Consider the following 15,744-nt stretch of genomic DNA (forward strand, 5'->3'; position numbering starts at 1 on the left):
CAGAATATATATATATGTTCTTAGGCATGCAGTGAATTCTGTTCCAAAAGATTAAATATCCGGATTCCCAAATGGGTCTGTAAACGGATCGGATATGGATCAGTATTTCATTGATCATTGAGGTATGGATCTGTATCCAAATTTGTTTAATCTGACTATTGTATATTTAATTCATTTTTTTTTGGAGGGGCGGGGGTTTGCATATTGTATATTCCATTACAACTAAAGGGAAAAAAAAATTCAACACAAAATCTTGCTTATATCATGATAGCTGGCTAAAGTTGAAGTTGTATTTAGAATATGTAACATTCTTTTGATTATCCTTATTTTATTTCTAAATTTTTTTTAAGTAAATATCGAATTAAAAGGTTTTTGAAAATTTTTTTAAGTGATTTATTATTATGTAATTCTCAAGATCTATCATAGTCTCAAATGCTTGGTCTCATATACTTTTGGAGTACGCATGTGAAAAGATAAAATTTTACCCTAAGTGTGTTATTTACTAAAGAGGAAGGAAAATTATGATTACAAAATATTTTAATTTTACCAGGTCATGGGTCATGGGTCGACCTAGCTATTGAGGATGGGCTGGTATGGAAAGAAGAGAAATTGATGGTGTCAGACTGGAAATGTTGTCCACTGTCTTAGCCCATTTATGTTCTGTGCAGGAGCAAGCCTCAAAGTTAGAGTAGAGACTTGAGTTCATCTTCACCTATATGTGTGGTCAGATGTCAACACTTGTCCCACTTATTATCATTTTTCAAAGAATGAAAATGAATATTTATGAAAGCAAAAGCCAAAAAGGACATATTGCTTGCTCTTGGAATTTTCTCCTTCGGGTGACCTGAGTGGGTGAGATGCCCCGATGAAGATGGGACAAGGGTTTTTATTTTGTTAACACATGAATCGAAAAATACTGAAACCCCTCTGTTCACTAGGAAGTTTTCTCTCAGACGAGTGACCCCAAGGGGGAAGGCAAAGTCAAACTTAAGACTTTCAGCTTCCTTAGGCTTCATCCTTGCCAACTGCACTGCCCCTTGAGGATGATTGAACAAACTTTTATTTTATTTTATTTATTTTTCTTTATCTCATTGAGGTTCCTTTGTATTCTTGAGGTTTGTTGAATATATTTGATTATTAAAAATAAAAATTGGGCAAGACTAATTTTGAAAACTCAGCTAAAGTTAAAAGGTAACAGTATCACCGTGATACGACTCGTCTGATTGTTCCCGTGACTCTGATATTTTTATGGCAATTGACCAAAGCTTGTTGAGCTTAGGAATATCCCATTCTCTAATTTCTTCTCCTAATTCTACCCAAAAAAACAAAAAATTCTTTTCCTAAGACCCTAGTTATGGTCTGTTGCCTACGCATACATAAACACGTAATATATATAAGTCTCGTCTTCCCCCATCGGCTTCGCAACCTAAATTCATTTTGGGTAAATTACATATCACTTTTTGATTTTCAAACGAAACTCAAATCATCTCCTCATTTTTGAAAAAATTTAAATCACCCACTTTGTAATAACGGTGTTAGTCTGCTATTAGTTATTAGTGTGAAAGGACTAATTTACCCTGACACTAAAACATTAGAATTAAGTTTACAATACTACCCTACCTTCATCCTCAACATTGGTCAAAGGTAGTTTAGGGATTTAAATTTATTTAACTGACTGACGTCATCACTTGACAACATAAAACTAACGGTAGGGACTAATTTGTCATATTGGGGCCTAAATCAGAGAGTGATTTGAGTTTTTTCAAAAATTAGGGGGTGATCTGAGTTTTATTTAAAAACCAGGAGGTGACGTGTAATTTATCCTTTTATTTTTAATAATTTGCATGTATTTGGTATAATTTAAAAAAAAAAAATGACTCCAATTTATTAGATTCAATCGTGTAACCTTTGTACCAGTGTTATAGTCAATGAAAATGCAAACAGAGAGGCATTGATTTTAATGCAATTTTTTATTTTACCAGGGACTAAATGATCGTTTTACATACAGAGCCTGATTTGTATCTAGACACAGAAACCACGCAACCGGTTATCATTTTTTCTCTAATTTTAAAATATATATCTCAAAGATTCAAACTGATATTTTTCCCCCAAATGTCAATATTACTACGGTACCAGTGAAGATCAGCAACACTGAAGGGTAAAAATGAAAACAAAACAAAACAATCACATCAGGAAAAAAAAAAAATAAAAAAAACAAAAGTCATCAATGGTCAAAGAATTACTCAAACTACATACATTACCTTGCCTTATAGGGTACTGTATAATCTCTATTCGCTTAAAGTTTTCTTCTTCTTCTTCTTCATTTTTGTTTTTTGGATGCATGTTCGCTTAAAGTCTTCGTTACGTCTAAAAATCGTAAGACTGACTCAGATAGGGTTTCGATATTTTCACGTACTTCAACCTTCTTTTGTCGATTTAACCGGGTAACTTTTGCCTACCTCCTTCCCCTTTTATTTATTTATTTATTTTTTTCATTTTTCTTCTTAATGCTCTTTCCTTTCTCTCTTCTTCATATCCGATTACATATCGGCCTCGGGGATTCGATAAATATCAATATGATCCAAAACTCCAATGTTGATATGCTACTCTCTCTGTACAATATTGATACCAATCCAATGCAATATCGATCAACGTACTAATTTTGATAGTTTGATATCGAAACCAATACCATGACTAATATCGATTTGTGCATATCCAAAAAAGAAGAAAAAAAAAAATCCTCAATAAAATCACAATAGTATCAAATCATCGTCATGATATCATATCGCTAAATTGAAGTTATGATTTTATATCACCAAAGTAATAATTCATTGCATCACCAAATCGTCTTTATAACATCATATCGTGAAATGATACTTATCGGCTTTGGATCGGTATCAACCCCCTCCCCCTCACTTTTTTTAATAAATGTATTATCCCAAACAAAGAACGGTTGAAAGGGTTCTTCCGGTAGTCGATTATATATAGGGCGGCTATTGAAAATCCACGCGTCCTTATAGAGATACAAGGATTTGATCCGGAACTCATCAAGGTACCACCAATACCATGCGTGTCTTGCAACCACAAAAAGTTTTTGAACTTGTCTTCTAAGTAAACGATGCTTCCATATATTATGTCTTTTAAATTAATTAGCTTCTAAAATGTAAAACTTCTTAGTCCAAACTTTTATATATGCCAAGCAAGCTTACATCTTCCAAGTTCACAACCAAAAAAAAGTTCTAATATTTCAACATGGATAAGCCATTTTCCTTACTAATTTTGGTGTTTCTGGTACTCTCTCCTAATCTTCTCTTTCTACTGCAACGGCCTGTGACGGCCCTGCCTCTCTCCACCAACTCTCGTTGGATTGTCGATGAAAGTGGGCGAAGAGTGAAACTGGCATGTGTGAACTGGGCTTCACACCTTGAGCCCATGGTGGCCGAGGGTCTCAATAAGCAGCCTTTGGATGTGATTTCAAAGCAAATCATATCGATGGGATTTAATTGTGTTCGGCTTACCTGGCCACTCTTTATGCTCACCAACCATTCCTTAGCTTCCGTCACCGTCCGGCAGTCTTTCCAAAGCCTTGGCCTCCTCGAGTCCATCGCCGGCATCCAAGTAAACAACCCATCTCTGCTTGATCTTACCCTCATCCAAGCTTATCAGGTAAACTGTCATCTTTCATTAGTTGGTTGGTGCCAAAGAATCTATACCTAGCTTGCTGAGTGTCTTGTCTCTTTTGTTTCAAGTGTGTATAATTTAATTTGTGAATGAAAACTTAGGTGGTGGTATCTAATCTTGCGGACAACAACGTGATGGTGATACTGGACAACCATATTAGCAAGCCTGGTTGGTGTTGTAGTAACTTCGACGACAATGGCTTCTTTGGTGATCGATACTTCAACCCTGACCTATGGCTTCAGGGGTTAAGAGCAATTGCAACCATGTTCAATGGCACCGCCAATGTTGTTGCCCTGAGTCTAAGGAATGAGCTCCGGGGATCCAAGCAAAACGCAACAGCTTGGTACAGGTAACACACACATATTTAACAAAAGTTCCACCGTGCAGTATTAGAGTGAGTTTGAGATTGTCTGACTGAATGACACCTCTATAAATGCTTTTAGAACTTAACACGTCCTTGTCTTATTTCTAAAAATATTTACTTTTAGTTTTTTAAAAAAATAAATAAAAATAGTCAAACCCGGGTGTCAAAACCTAATCAAACAGATCAAATTGGTCTGATTGACCCGAACCGATCCCTTATTGACTCAGCTTCAGTTTATGTTACTATTCGGTTTAGACTTGATTTGGGCTAAATCGATAACCCCCGATTAACCCAATCGATAGGACCAAACCTGAAACTGAAACCGACACCGAACCTTGAGAACACTACCTCCATATCCAAAACAGGCCATACCCGATTTTCAAACTGAACCATAAACCGTTTTGAAGCCAATAACACAAACCAAAATCGACACGAATCCAACCCCAACCGAAGCCAAAATCGAAAAGTCCTTTACCTGATTGACACACATATATATCTTATCTCAACTAAATGGGATCAACTACGTGGATCCTTGCTTTCAAATCAGCTTTTTGATACAAGGTCTAAGCCTAAACGTGTCTTTTCTCACCACTTGTTTTATGATTATTTTAAGCCTATCCCAGTCTCTTTTGGTTCCTTAATTTGAATCAAGTCACTTATTCATACCGGGACATCCCAAGGTCTCTGTTAGACATGATCATGTCATCTCAAACAACTCTTTCTTTCATCTAATGTTGTATTTTCAATGAGGGTAATCTGTCATTTCACATAGGAACTATGTTAAATATTGCTATTTTTAATTTTTTGAAAACTCCTTTAGTACTGAATTAAATATCTTTTAGATAAAATAAGAGATAAAAAAAATAAGATTACAAATCTATTGAATACGAAAATTCCATTAGAGTTATTGATTCTTCAACCCTTAATAGGTACATGCAAAAAGGAGCTGAGACTGTGCACGCTGCAAACCCTAATGTTCTTGTTATACTCTCTGGGTTAAATTATGACAAGGATTTTACATTCCTTCTCAAGCAACCAGTGAACTTAACCTTTACTGGGAAGCTAGTATTTGAGGTGCATTGGTATTCATTCTCGGATGGCGAGGCTTGGAAGAATGGAAACTCGAATCAGGTCTGTGGAAGTGTGGTGAATAATTTGATGCGAAAGGCTGGGTTTCTGCTGGATCAAGGGTGGCCACTATTTGTGAGCGAGTTTGGGTTGGATCAAAGGGGTACCAACGTGAATGACAATAGGTTCTTGAATTGCTTCTTTGGTGTTTCAGCGGAATTGGATTGGGACTGGGCTTTGTGGACACTAGCTGGGAGTTACTATCTCAGGGAAGGGGTGATGGGGATGGAAGAGACTTATGGTTTGTTAAATTATGGTTGGTCTGACATTCGGAATTCAAGCTTCTTACAAAGACTTTCTTCTCTTCAAACTCCTTTTCAAGGTATGCCAAACCTCCACCTTCTTGTCTAGATTCCATGCATGTTGAGCATTCTAAGATGTTGGGAGCATGGTTCAAGAACTGGGTCGAAACTAGATATCTCGGTTTTTCAAGAAATAAAGATGAAACTTTGTATAAGTTAGGTTTCGATCATATTTTGCATATTTCGGTAGTTTCGATCAGCTTCAATCAATTTTGACCAGCATAGTTTTGACCAGTTTCAGCAGTTTTGATGGTACATGACATGTCGAGATTGATTTACCCAGAAAATACTAGCTAGTTTTCAACCGAAACTTGATCGAAACCTAGGAAATCTCAGTTTCTTGGCTGATCGAAACCGGCCTCTACACTGAGATTTAGAACTTTAATTGAAAATTTTAGATATATGGTCTCATATCGGTTATTTGGGACTTTGGATGTGTCTTCATATATCATTAGACTACAGTTTTTAATAAAGTTGTGACTCCTAGTGATCAGAGTTTTGATTTGTCGAATGCAGGACCAGAAATATCTAATGTTAGGCCACACAAAATAATTGTCCATCCATCAACGGGACTTTGTGTTCAGAGAAACTCACTAGGAGAGCCACTAAGTTTAGGTTCTTGCGAGGAGTCTGAAGCTTGGAGTTATACACCACAGAAGACTATAGTAGTGAAAGGTACATATTTATGCTTACAAGCTGATGGATGGGGTAAGTCAGCAAAGCTTGGAATCTTTTGCAACGATGGTAACTCCAAATGGGAGGCAATATCGGACTCTAAAATGCACTTGTCATCGAATCTACGCAACGGAAGCACAGTGTGTTTGGATATTGACTCTAACAATGCTGTTGTCACTAATCCATGCAAATGCTTAAGTAGAGACCACATGTGTGATCCTGGAGGCCAATGGTTCAAGATCGTTAATAGCACGAGGACAATGACATCAACCACTACTACCAGACTGTCTCTTCCAAATTTATATGTGAAGGATTAACTTCATATATATTCTAAAATGCACTTCTCATAGCAAGCTAGGCAAGATTGTTCCCTTTACTTCAGATGCTTGAAAAGGGCTAATCGGGGGAGAAAAATTGATGGTATCAAGCTGGCACGTACTGGCATCCACTATCTTAGCCCATTCATAGGCTTGTGGTTTTCTATAATTTCTGCATTGTTTTTTTTTTTTTTTTTTTTTTGTTTTTTAATTATTTTGATTTATTAAGGATTATGTATACTAATTGTATTTTTACCAAAAAAAAAAATGTATACTAATTGTATTTAAAACTTATCGATTTAATCCCAAAAACTCTAGAATCGATTGATCCCAAACTCTTGAAGTCTAGATTAATCACGACTGATTCCAATAATCCAATTTTGGCCAAGATCCGATTTTTTTTAAAACAATGAGTCACATTAGGGGTGTCAACGGGCCGTTTTCGGTTCGGGCTTTTCGGTTTCGGTGTGACTTTTATAGAAACCGAAACCAAACCATTAAGAAATGTTCGGTTTCGGTGCGGTTTGGTTTCGTGTCGGTTTTGGTGCGGTTTAACGGGTTGATATCGGTTTGGATTCGGTTTGGTACCGGTTTTATATAACTAGTAAGGTCCGGTTAGTGTTAATTTTTCTTCTCTTTCTCTTATAAGTACATAAAATATTTCAAATACAATGCATTTTTGTATCCTATGTCCTATGACCTATGGATACAATTGGTCGGGTAATCACTAACAAAGGATATGAGATAAAGTGAGAAACTATCACAACACATTTAGGGGGCAATGGGGCATTAGGCATTTACTAATTTACTCATTTATCGGGTTAGGTCGGTTCGGGCCTAACGGTGCACCGTCGGGCTAACCCAAACCAAACCAAACCATTTGCCTCACTGGATCCACAAACCGAACCGAACCATTAAGAGTTCGGTCCGGTGTGGTCCGGGCTCGTTCGGGCTGGTTCGGGCCGGTTTCATCAGTTCGGATTGGGTATTGACACCCCTAAGCCACACCCTTAAAAATTCCTCAGTTTCAACTCATGCCCCCAAGAGGATAGAGACTACAACCGAGATCTTCTACGGTGCGTTGCCTGGAGCGGCCTGTGCGGTGTAGATTGGGCCGTACGTGCAATGACCATTTTACCCCCTACCTAGCGCCTTGCCCGAGCGGGGTAAGATGGTCATTGCACGCACAACTCAGTCTACGCCGCACAGGCCGCTGCTACGGGCAGGTGCACCGTAGAAGATCTGGATCCTAGAGACTACCCTCAGTGGAATATGGTTGAGTTATGTTCTACACCGTAAGACTACCCCTTGCCCAAACCTTAATTGTACTAATTAACGATGGACATTTGGGATTTGTTAAAAGCAAATTAAGGTTGGTCGTCTGCAAATGAAAACCAAAATTACGATGACTTCTGTTCGCAACATTGTTAATGGATTATTTTTTCAAACAGTTTTTGTGAATTATTTCCTCAGCTCCCAGGAATAAGGCTTCTACCACTATGAACTTGGTGCTTGGCAAGTGTGCAGTGTTAATGGCTAAAACCCATCTGCTGGTTCACACCTTCCCTTCCCCAAGACCTGAAAAAAAAACAAAAAAAAAAAAAAAACAACAACAACAACAACGCCATGGATGATCTAAATTATTGTCCTTTAATTTAGAATTTTGGTTTAGATATTTGAAGAAACAGGGGAATTTATGAACCACAGACCAAAATCGATTATCCTTTATAATCCTCAGTTCCTCATAATCAACAACCAAACGAATTGTTGTATACCAAGATGAATTCTTCTCTCTGGCTTCTTCTTCATCTCCTTCTCATCATTTTCTCTGCAACAGCAGCAGATGTCGGTGACATAATGATGAAATTTTACACACTGATGGTCAATCCGTGAACTTCAATGGCTACTTTCCCTTTCCCTCTTCTTCAATCCTATCTCTGCTCCTCCCTAATCAAACTCTCACACTAGATCCAACTCTTTCACCTCCTGTGCAACTTCTCCTCTATGTCACAGAGAGACTTGGCTCCTCCAACATCTATCTTTTTTTTTAATGAAACTCCAACATCTATCTTGATGGCTATTACAAGGATGACTCCATCGACTTCAACCCAACAACAAGAAGATCAACTATTGAAAGCCCATCTCGAATTCAAATTCCTCTGTAATACCCAAAACAAAGTGATGGCAAGATCTAGATGAAGGATCGACCTTCTGTTGCAGGGGAGCTTATTATCTATGTATCTACCCATGAAAATCCTGGAGTTCCCTAAAAATCTGGGCTGCTGTGTACTCAAACAATTTAATAACAGGTGAGACTCGCCGATTTCAGCCCTTCTGTGTCTCCTTCTAGGGTTTGGACGGCTGTGGCGTCATATGGTGAGAAGGCTTGGGACGGGGAAGTTGAAGAACTCAACACGGATATTTATATTTTCAGGACTCGACATGGATCTGAGAGGATTAAATTGGTTGATCATGGAGGTTGGCCTTGTTGGGCAGATGATTTCACTCTGTATTTCCATCGCAGAAACGAAGATGGATGATGGAGCGTTTACAAGGCGAGTCTGCCTCGGATGACGGAAGAAGAAGAACGCAGAGGGGTTTCGGCGGTGGTGGTGGTGCTAGCGGTGGAAGAGGATCGGAGGCGGAAGTGGTGGCGATGATGGTGGTGCTGGCCGAAGAAAAGAAGAAGAAGAAAGAAACGCAGAGGAAGAGGAAGAAGAGGAAATAGGAGAAGAAAACGCAAAAGGAAAATCAGGGGAGGGCAAAACTGAAATATAATAATATTAAGGATATTTTGGGGTTTTGTAAATTTTATACATACCTTGTAATTTTGTGAAGGGCATTTGGCGTCAACTAGGCCTATTCCACCTCTTTACATCCCCTGATGTTGTGTCCGGTATTCTTGCAGCGCTGAACATCCCTCATCAGTGTAACCGGGACAATCGACTTCAAGTTTCACTCTTCTGTGGTCTTTTATGGCACATTTGGCTGGCGTATTGGGATCTGTTATATAGAAATATTCAGTTCAACCCGGCGGCTGTAATTCTCAGAGTTATAGCATCGTCCAAAGATCAAGTTCAGGCCTTCTCACCACCTTGTTCGACAGAAGCAAGATTAGTACGTTGGATTCCTCCCCACTATCCCTTCTTAAAATTCAACGTCGATGGAGCTAATCGAGGAAACCCAACCTTGGCGGGCATTGGTGGAGTGTGCAGGTCTTCCACTGCTCCTTTATCTATGGATTCTTGATCGGGGTTGGATGGAATTTTGCTCTTGTTGCTGAAGCTCTCGCAGTTAGAGAAGCCCTTCACTTGACCCTCTCCAAGGGTGTTTCCCACCTCATAGTTGAAAGCGATAATTTACTTATGGTTAATTCTCTCACATATCACAACTTGGAAACTCCTTCGAAGGTGTCTGCTATTATACAAGACTGCAAACTTCTAGCAACTAACTTTGGTCACATCAACTTTGTGCATGCTTTCCGCATGTTTTCCGCGAAGCCAATTCTGTCGTAGATCAATTAGCCTCCCTAGGCGCCACGTCCCAGTCTTGTACTTTTTGGTTAAACCCCCCTCCCCCTGATTGTATTATCCTTCAACTGTTCTCTGGCTCTTCTGGAACGTTGTTCCAGCGCTAAGAAACTATCTTTATCAAAAAAAAAAAAAAAAATTCCCCTTATTAAAAATAATTGTTTCGTTTTCTTATGCATATGGTTTTATGGCGAATGCGGTCCCACATGGGCCAGGTAGACAAGTTAGTCAAGGCGCGTGTTTGACGGGAAACAAAAGACTATAAATCCATATGGTTTTATGAAATCTCAAAATCTCTCTTTTTAATATTCATGTAATTTAATTAATTAAGATGGGTTTACCAAAAAAATTAATTAATTAAGAAGGAGTTCAATATTATTTCATCTAGTGGTCTTGGTCTCCAATTTCATTTATTTTTATTTTAAGATGAAAAACAAATTTGTCATCAATTTCATAAAAGACAACCTCTTCTCGGCAAAGAGAACATTAATAAATAAATAGGAGAATGTTCTTTGTGCCAAAGTGTAGGGAGCGTCCAGGCACATGGGTAATCTGTGTAGTGGGCAGGGGGTCATTGCACTCACCCCCATGTGCCTGGGCGCAGTCTGCACTGCGGTACAGAGAACAACACCCCTAAATAAATATGGGTGCGTTTCTCTTTCTTTCTCCTTAGCATTGACGAGGAAGAGGAACCATTCATTCTTTCAGTATATGTTTGAAATTTTAAATTTGAAAGAGTCTTCGATGGTGCACATCAGCATTGAGGAAAAGTCACTTCCCAACGAAATTTTGTTGAAAATTGTTTATGTCATTTATGTCAAAATTGGACTACAACGTACCAACATCTGCCTAGCACAGTTCGTGAGCTATGGTGTGCTTCATGCCCATGCTCTCTAGGAGATCTCGAGTTCGAATCTCTTGACTGACCGATACCATGAACTAAAACCTACTATTACTACAATAGTTTTTCATTAATATAAAACTAGAAAGTAAATAATTACCCTATATGAATGTATAAATTACTTAAATTTTATACCATATTTAATAATGATACATTTTACATGTAATTTTATTCTATTTTTTAAATCAAAGTGAAATTTAATAACCAAATATGAAATGATTTAGAGTAAATGATATAGTCACATGGGATAACGATTATAAAAATTTCATATTTAAATTTAAAAATTTTATTTCTTTTTTCTTTAATTTCCCTTGCAACCAAACGGACCCTAAGTGGTGTCTCTCTTCATAACATTTAAATTTGATTGGTTGGTGAAATGTCAAATTCAAAGGTTGGATGGGATCACCGTGCAATATCATTCGCTCAACTAATTACTCCATCGATTTCTTTGTCTTAATTGGACACATTATATGTGAAGTCATTGGTCTATTGACTTTTATATTGATTTTAATTAATAATTACTCTTCAATTCCTCTGAACGTACGTACAGGTGAACCGTACCCCTGAGAGGTTACCACATGTTATATTTTTACCATTTAAAGGGAAAGAGGGGTATTTATGAAAACAAAAGGGACACGTGGTTATCTCTCAGGTGTACATTCACCTATACATACATGCAGATGATCCATTCTCGGAATATTTAAGGGTGTGGATCACTATTTCATCTCGTGATTAATTTCGATTTCAATAGTTTTAGATCAATTGATTCTAGAATTTTTAGGACTAGATCGTTGGATTTTCAAATATGACGAATCAATTTTAACATTTCAAATCTTTAGAAACCAATTTGACCCCGATTCCAAATTAAAAATCCTTGATGTGGGTCTTCTATGAGTTCGGTTCCTCTGCACGCACCAATAGGTGAACGTACATGTGAGAGCCAACCATCTATCCTATTTTTGCCATTTACAAGGGGAGGAGGGGTTTTTATAGAAATAAAATTAAAATGTGATTGGCTCTCACATGTACATTCACCTGTTGATACGTGCAGTTGATCCATTCTCGTCTTCTATACCTCGTTCCTTTAGAAAGAGAGAGGAGGGGGGGTTAACGTTCAAACTAGTCTACTACCAATTCTTATCCACACCTTCCTTCCAAATATTCTCTTAAACAAATTTGGATATAGATCTATGCATAATTAAAGTAAAGATCATATAACATCCCTAAGGAAAGATAATATGGTAGTTGAGTGTTTAAGCATTTCTTTGGCAAATGGTTTTTTTTTTTTTGGGGGGTGGGGGGTGGGGGGTGGGGGGAGAGGATGGTGGAGGGAATTTAGCTCGTCTCCAGGGAGCCCAGCATGCCCAGGGTGCTGCCAGTCGTTGGGTTGTGCCGTACACATCCCTAGGTGTGCATCGAGATGTGTGCAGCACAGCTCAACCGTTGGATGCCCCCTGACAGCACCCTGGGCGCTGAGCTCCCTAGAGACAACCCTGATCTAGGTGGAGGACGTAGGAAGACCAAAGCAACACGTGACACAAATGATGGCATCGCACAATCCATTGTTTGAAAAAAAAAAAAAAACATTAACATGGTTCATATGCGTGGCATTGGAAAATGGTTTTAATTGACCGGGACGATTCTGACCGACCCCAATTCCTTGTAAGTGTGTCAATTGGTTCAATTCCTATTTTTATGGTTCAGTTCAGGATATAATATATACACATTGAAATCGAATAATTTTCATCCCCTTAAAAACCGAAATGGAACTGATTTGATTCAATTTTATTCCGTTTCATTTGATTCGTCATTCATACACAATCTTGATAATTCGGTTCAAATTCTGTTTAAATGGAAATAACCTGCTAAAACAAATAAAGTTGGTAAAAAAAATTACAATTTCATGAAGATGCAATCCCAGTATCCCACCATGCCAAATTCTTACTAAAACTTTGGTTAAAACCCTCCAAAAAAATATAGAGGAAAAATCCAAATGGTATTCTTTTTGGTCCAACCAAATCAATTGGCATAAATAGGTCAACAGCTAGTCTACGAGGATTGATTATATAACCAGAATGTCAACAATCGAGAATATCAAATCGTCCTAGAATGCGTTCTAAGAATATATATCAAACACAACCTTAGTCTTATTCAATTAAAGAAGAATACAATACCTCCACATCAAACAGAACCACTCTTCACCTAAATCAATTCTCAGTGATCAATGTTGCTTATGAGCTCCAATTGTTAGTTAGTTATAAGAAATAAATAGCATTTCATCCAGGGTCAATATATGACATCCCATAGTCTTTAGGTATATTTAATGATTCAATTTATCAATTGTACTAATATTCGAAATGACAAATTTGGATTAGGAAGGAAATTTATATTAATTAAGAGACCTTCGTAGAAGACTAAGGAGACCTACCAATATCTTATCCAAACCTTCCTTCTAAACATGAAATTTATACTCTTTTAAGAGACCGGTCTTCTTTATACCACAAAAACCAAATACCCACATAGGACTTCATTGATACTCCGCATAAACTAAAATTATTAAGAATTAATCAGTTCTTAGCACTTCTCATCACATGGCATATCACTAACATGATAGAACAAATTAGAATGATAACTATGCTTATGAAATTAAACAAATGGCATTTACAATTGTTAATGCAAAAGACAAATGCCAGCTCTAGGCAGGGCTAATCAAGTGAGATCAGATCTGTAATCCATTTTATACTAGTTGCATTTAGATCTGTAATGGATATTAGATTCCTTGTACTTGTATACCAATTATCCTAATTAGTTCCTTTACATTAACCAAAAGACAGCATCAAAGAATAGTGAGAATTGAGAAAACATTTGATCATATAATAACCTTCCATAGAATTACAAATTATCTAAAAACATAGACCAAAGGAAGGAAGAGAAAAAAAAACATAGTATATCAACAGAGGACTTCATTGACAACTAAGCAATCTTCCCAAGAGAGGTCTTTGAAGTATAGCCATGAAGGCCAAGACCCATGTAGGACTTATCAGTACACTTCAAAGGAGATGGAGTGACCTGCATGAACAAATAATTCCCAGCAAAGAGATCACCCATATAGGGTCTACCCTCCTTCAATCTCCTAAAAAACTTACTCCATGAAACCCTAACAGCAGAGATCACCGTAGCTTTTCTCCTCAAGAACCTTCTTAATCCTGGAATTCGAATCTTTGGCCTCTTCTTACCAGCACCCTTTCTGATCCTGGACCATTTCTTCACCCTCCAATTAACACTCCCCTCCTCTGCTTTTTCTTCTTTCTCTTCATCATCATCATCATCACAAACAGGGCCACCTTCATTTTTCAATCTCTTATAAGAAAGCTTGATGGTTGAAGCCATTTCAATTCCAGACATAATAATTGCTTTATGGAGGAAAAGGAAGGAGAACCCAAATGAGATTTAGAATAGGAAAGTGGATAGAAAAGGAGAGAACAAGAGAAAGAGAATAGTTGCAGAAGCTGTTGTGGTTGGCTATAAAATGCACTTAGTAAAAGAGAAGTTAATAGAGGAGCTGGAATGAGTTGGTAATGGTAGTTGGTTCAGTGGTCACTGTTTGATGGGTCGAGCCATATTTAATGATTTTTCAGAAACAACAAGAACTTATGTAACTCTTACAGAGCCACGATTGTACAAGAATTGCAATCAACGTCATATTTATTGCTTCAGTTTTACTTGCTGAGTTGCTATGGAAAGTAGAAACAGAGGCTCAATGCGAGCCCTTGATTTGTGGGCCATAGGTTAGTGATGTTGGAAAATGAGATAAATCTTGATTCTTTGATGCCCATCTAAGACATGTCTCACCAACTCTCTCTTATGTCACTTGTTATTCACCTCTCAATGTGTGTTAATGGTGTTGTGGGACGAACTGAAGTGGATCAGGATGAGCTGCTGAAGTGCTTTAGTTACTTGTGGGCCACAAAGTGATGGTATAATATTAATTTTCTTGGGCAAGAGTCATGAATCGTTATCCTCTCTTGTTATAATACGGTGCTGTAACGCATCGTGTGGCATTACAGAGGCTATGTGGCACAGTAGACCCCATATGGTGCACATGGCCTTTGCAGCCGCCACACAATGCGTACCAGCACCATGCTGTAACAGGAGGGTCATAATCCATTTGGTGAATCCCTCCTAGTTTTTATAAATATGATCAGATGATTCCAACCCTTTGATCATCTGACTGTAAGCTAGATGGGTCAGATCATACAACCACTTAGGTGGAACTGTGGTCTGATCAGGTGTAGAGCTTTTATAATGATTTTCTTCTCTTGGGCAGGAATCATACCCCTTTTTTCTTCTTTTTTACTTTTTAGGGTGGGTTGGAGGAATGTAAATAGAATCATAACTCATATGGTGAATCCCTCACAGATGGATATATAATTTGGGGAGAATGTTCTCTCTGCCGGGTGCGTAGGCTGCACCTACACACATGGGGTGGGTGCAATGATCACTCTGCCCCCCTGAGTGGTAGGTCCATGTGTCTGGGCATAGCCTGCACTACGGCATAGAGAAAATGATCCCTATAATTTGAAATAAATATGGTGCAACATGTCACCAAAGTGATGAATTAAGAAGTTATAACTTTCTATTAATTTCTCCTTGTCTTGATCCTAAATGTTATTTAATACAAGGACAAAAAAAAGTTTTCAAAAAATTGAAATTTATTTAATGTGGTATATGAAATAATAAGATTTACCTTCAAAAATAAAAATGTAAGATATAGGATCTAGTTTATTCAATGAAAAGGCAAAATAAAAATGTAATAATGACAAATCTCCACAATTTAAAAAAGCTT

General features: G+C 37.7%; 1 protein-coding gene across 1 annotated transcript; it reads left to right on the forward strand.

The window, feature by feature from the left end:
* The first annotated feature begins 3,215 nt into the window (after window positions 1-3,215).
* On the forward strand, window positions 3,216-6,467 carry LOC122656270 (glycosyl hydrolase 5 family protein-like). Its single transcript, XM_043850750.1, has 4 exons — window positions 3,216-3,666; window positions 3,783-4,030; window positions 4,975-5,495; window positions 5,992-6,467. Exons 1-4 carry the CDS (start codon window positions 3,253-3,255, stop codon window positions 6,465-6,467), a joined length of 1,659 nt encoding a protein of 552 aa, XP_043706685.1. The 5' UTR covers window positions 3,216-3,252.
* Window positions 6,468-15,744: the final 9,277 nt, after the last annotated feature.

The sequence above is a fragment of the Telopea speciosissima genome, chromosome 3, assembly GCF_018873765.1.
Source record: "Telopea speciosissima isolate NSW1024214 ecotype Mountain lineage chromosome 3, Tspe_v1, whole genome shotgun sequence".
Taxonomy (NCBI): Eukaryota; Viridiplantae; Streptophyta; class Magnoliopsida; order Proteales; family Proteaceae; genus Telopea; species Telopea speciosissima.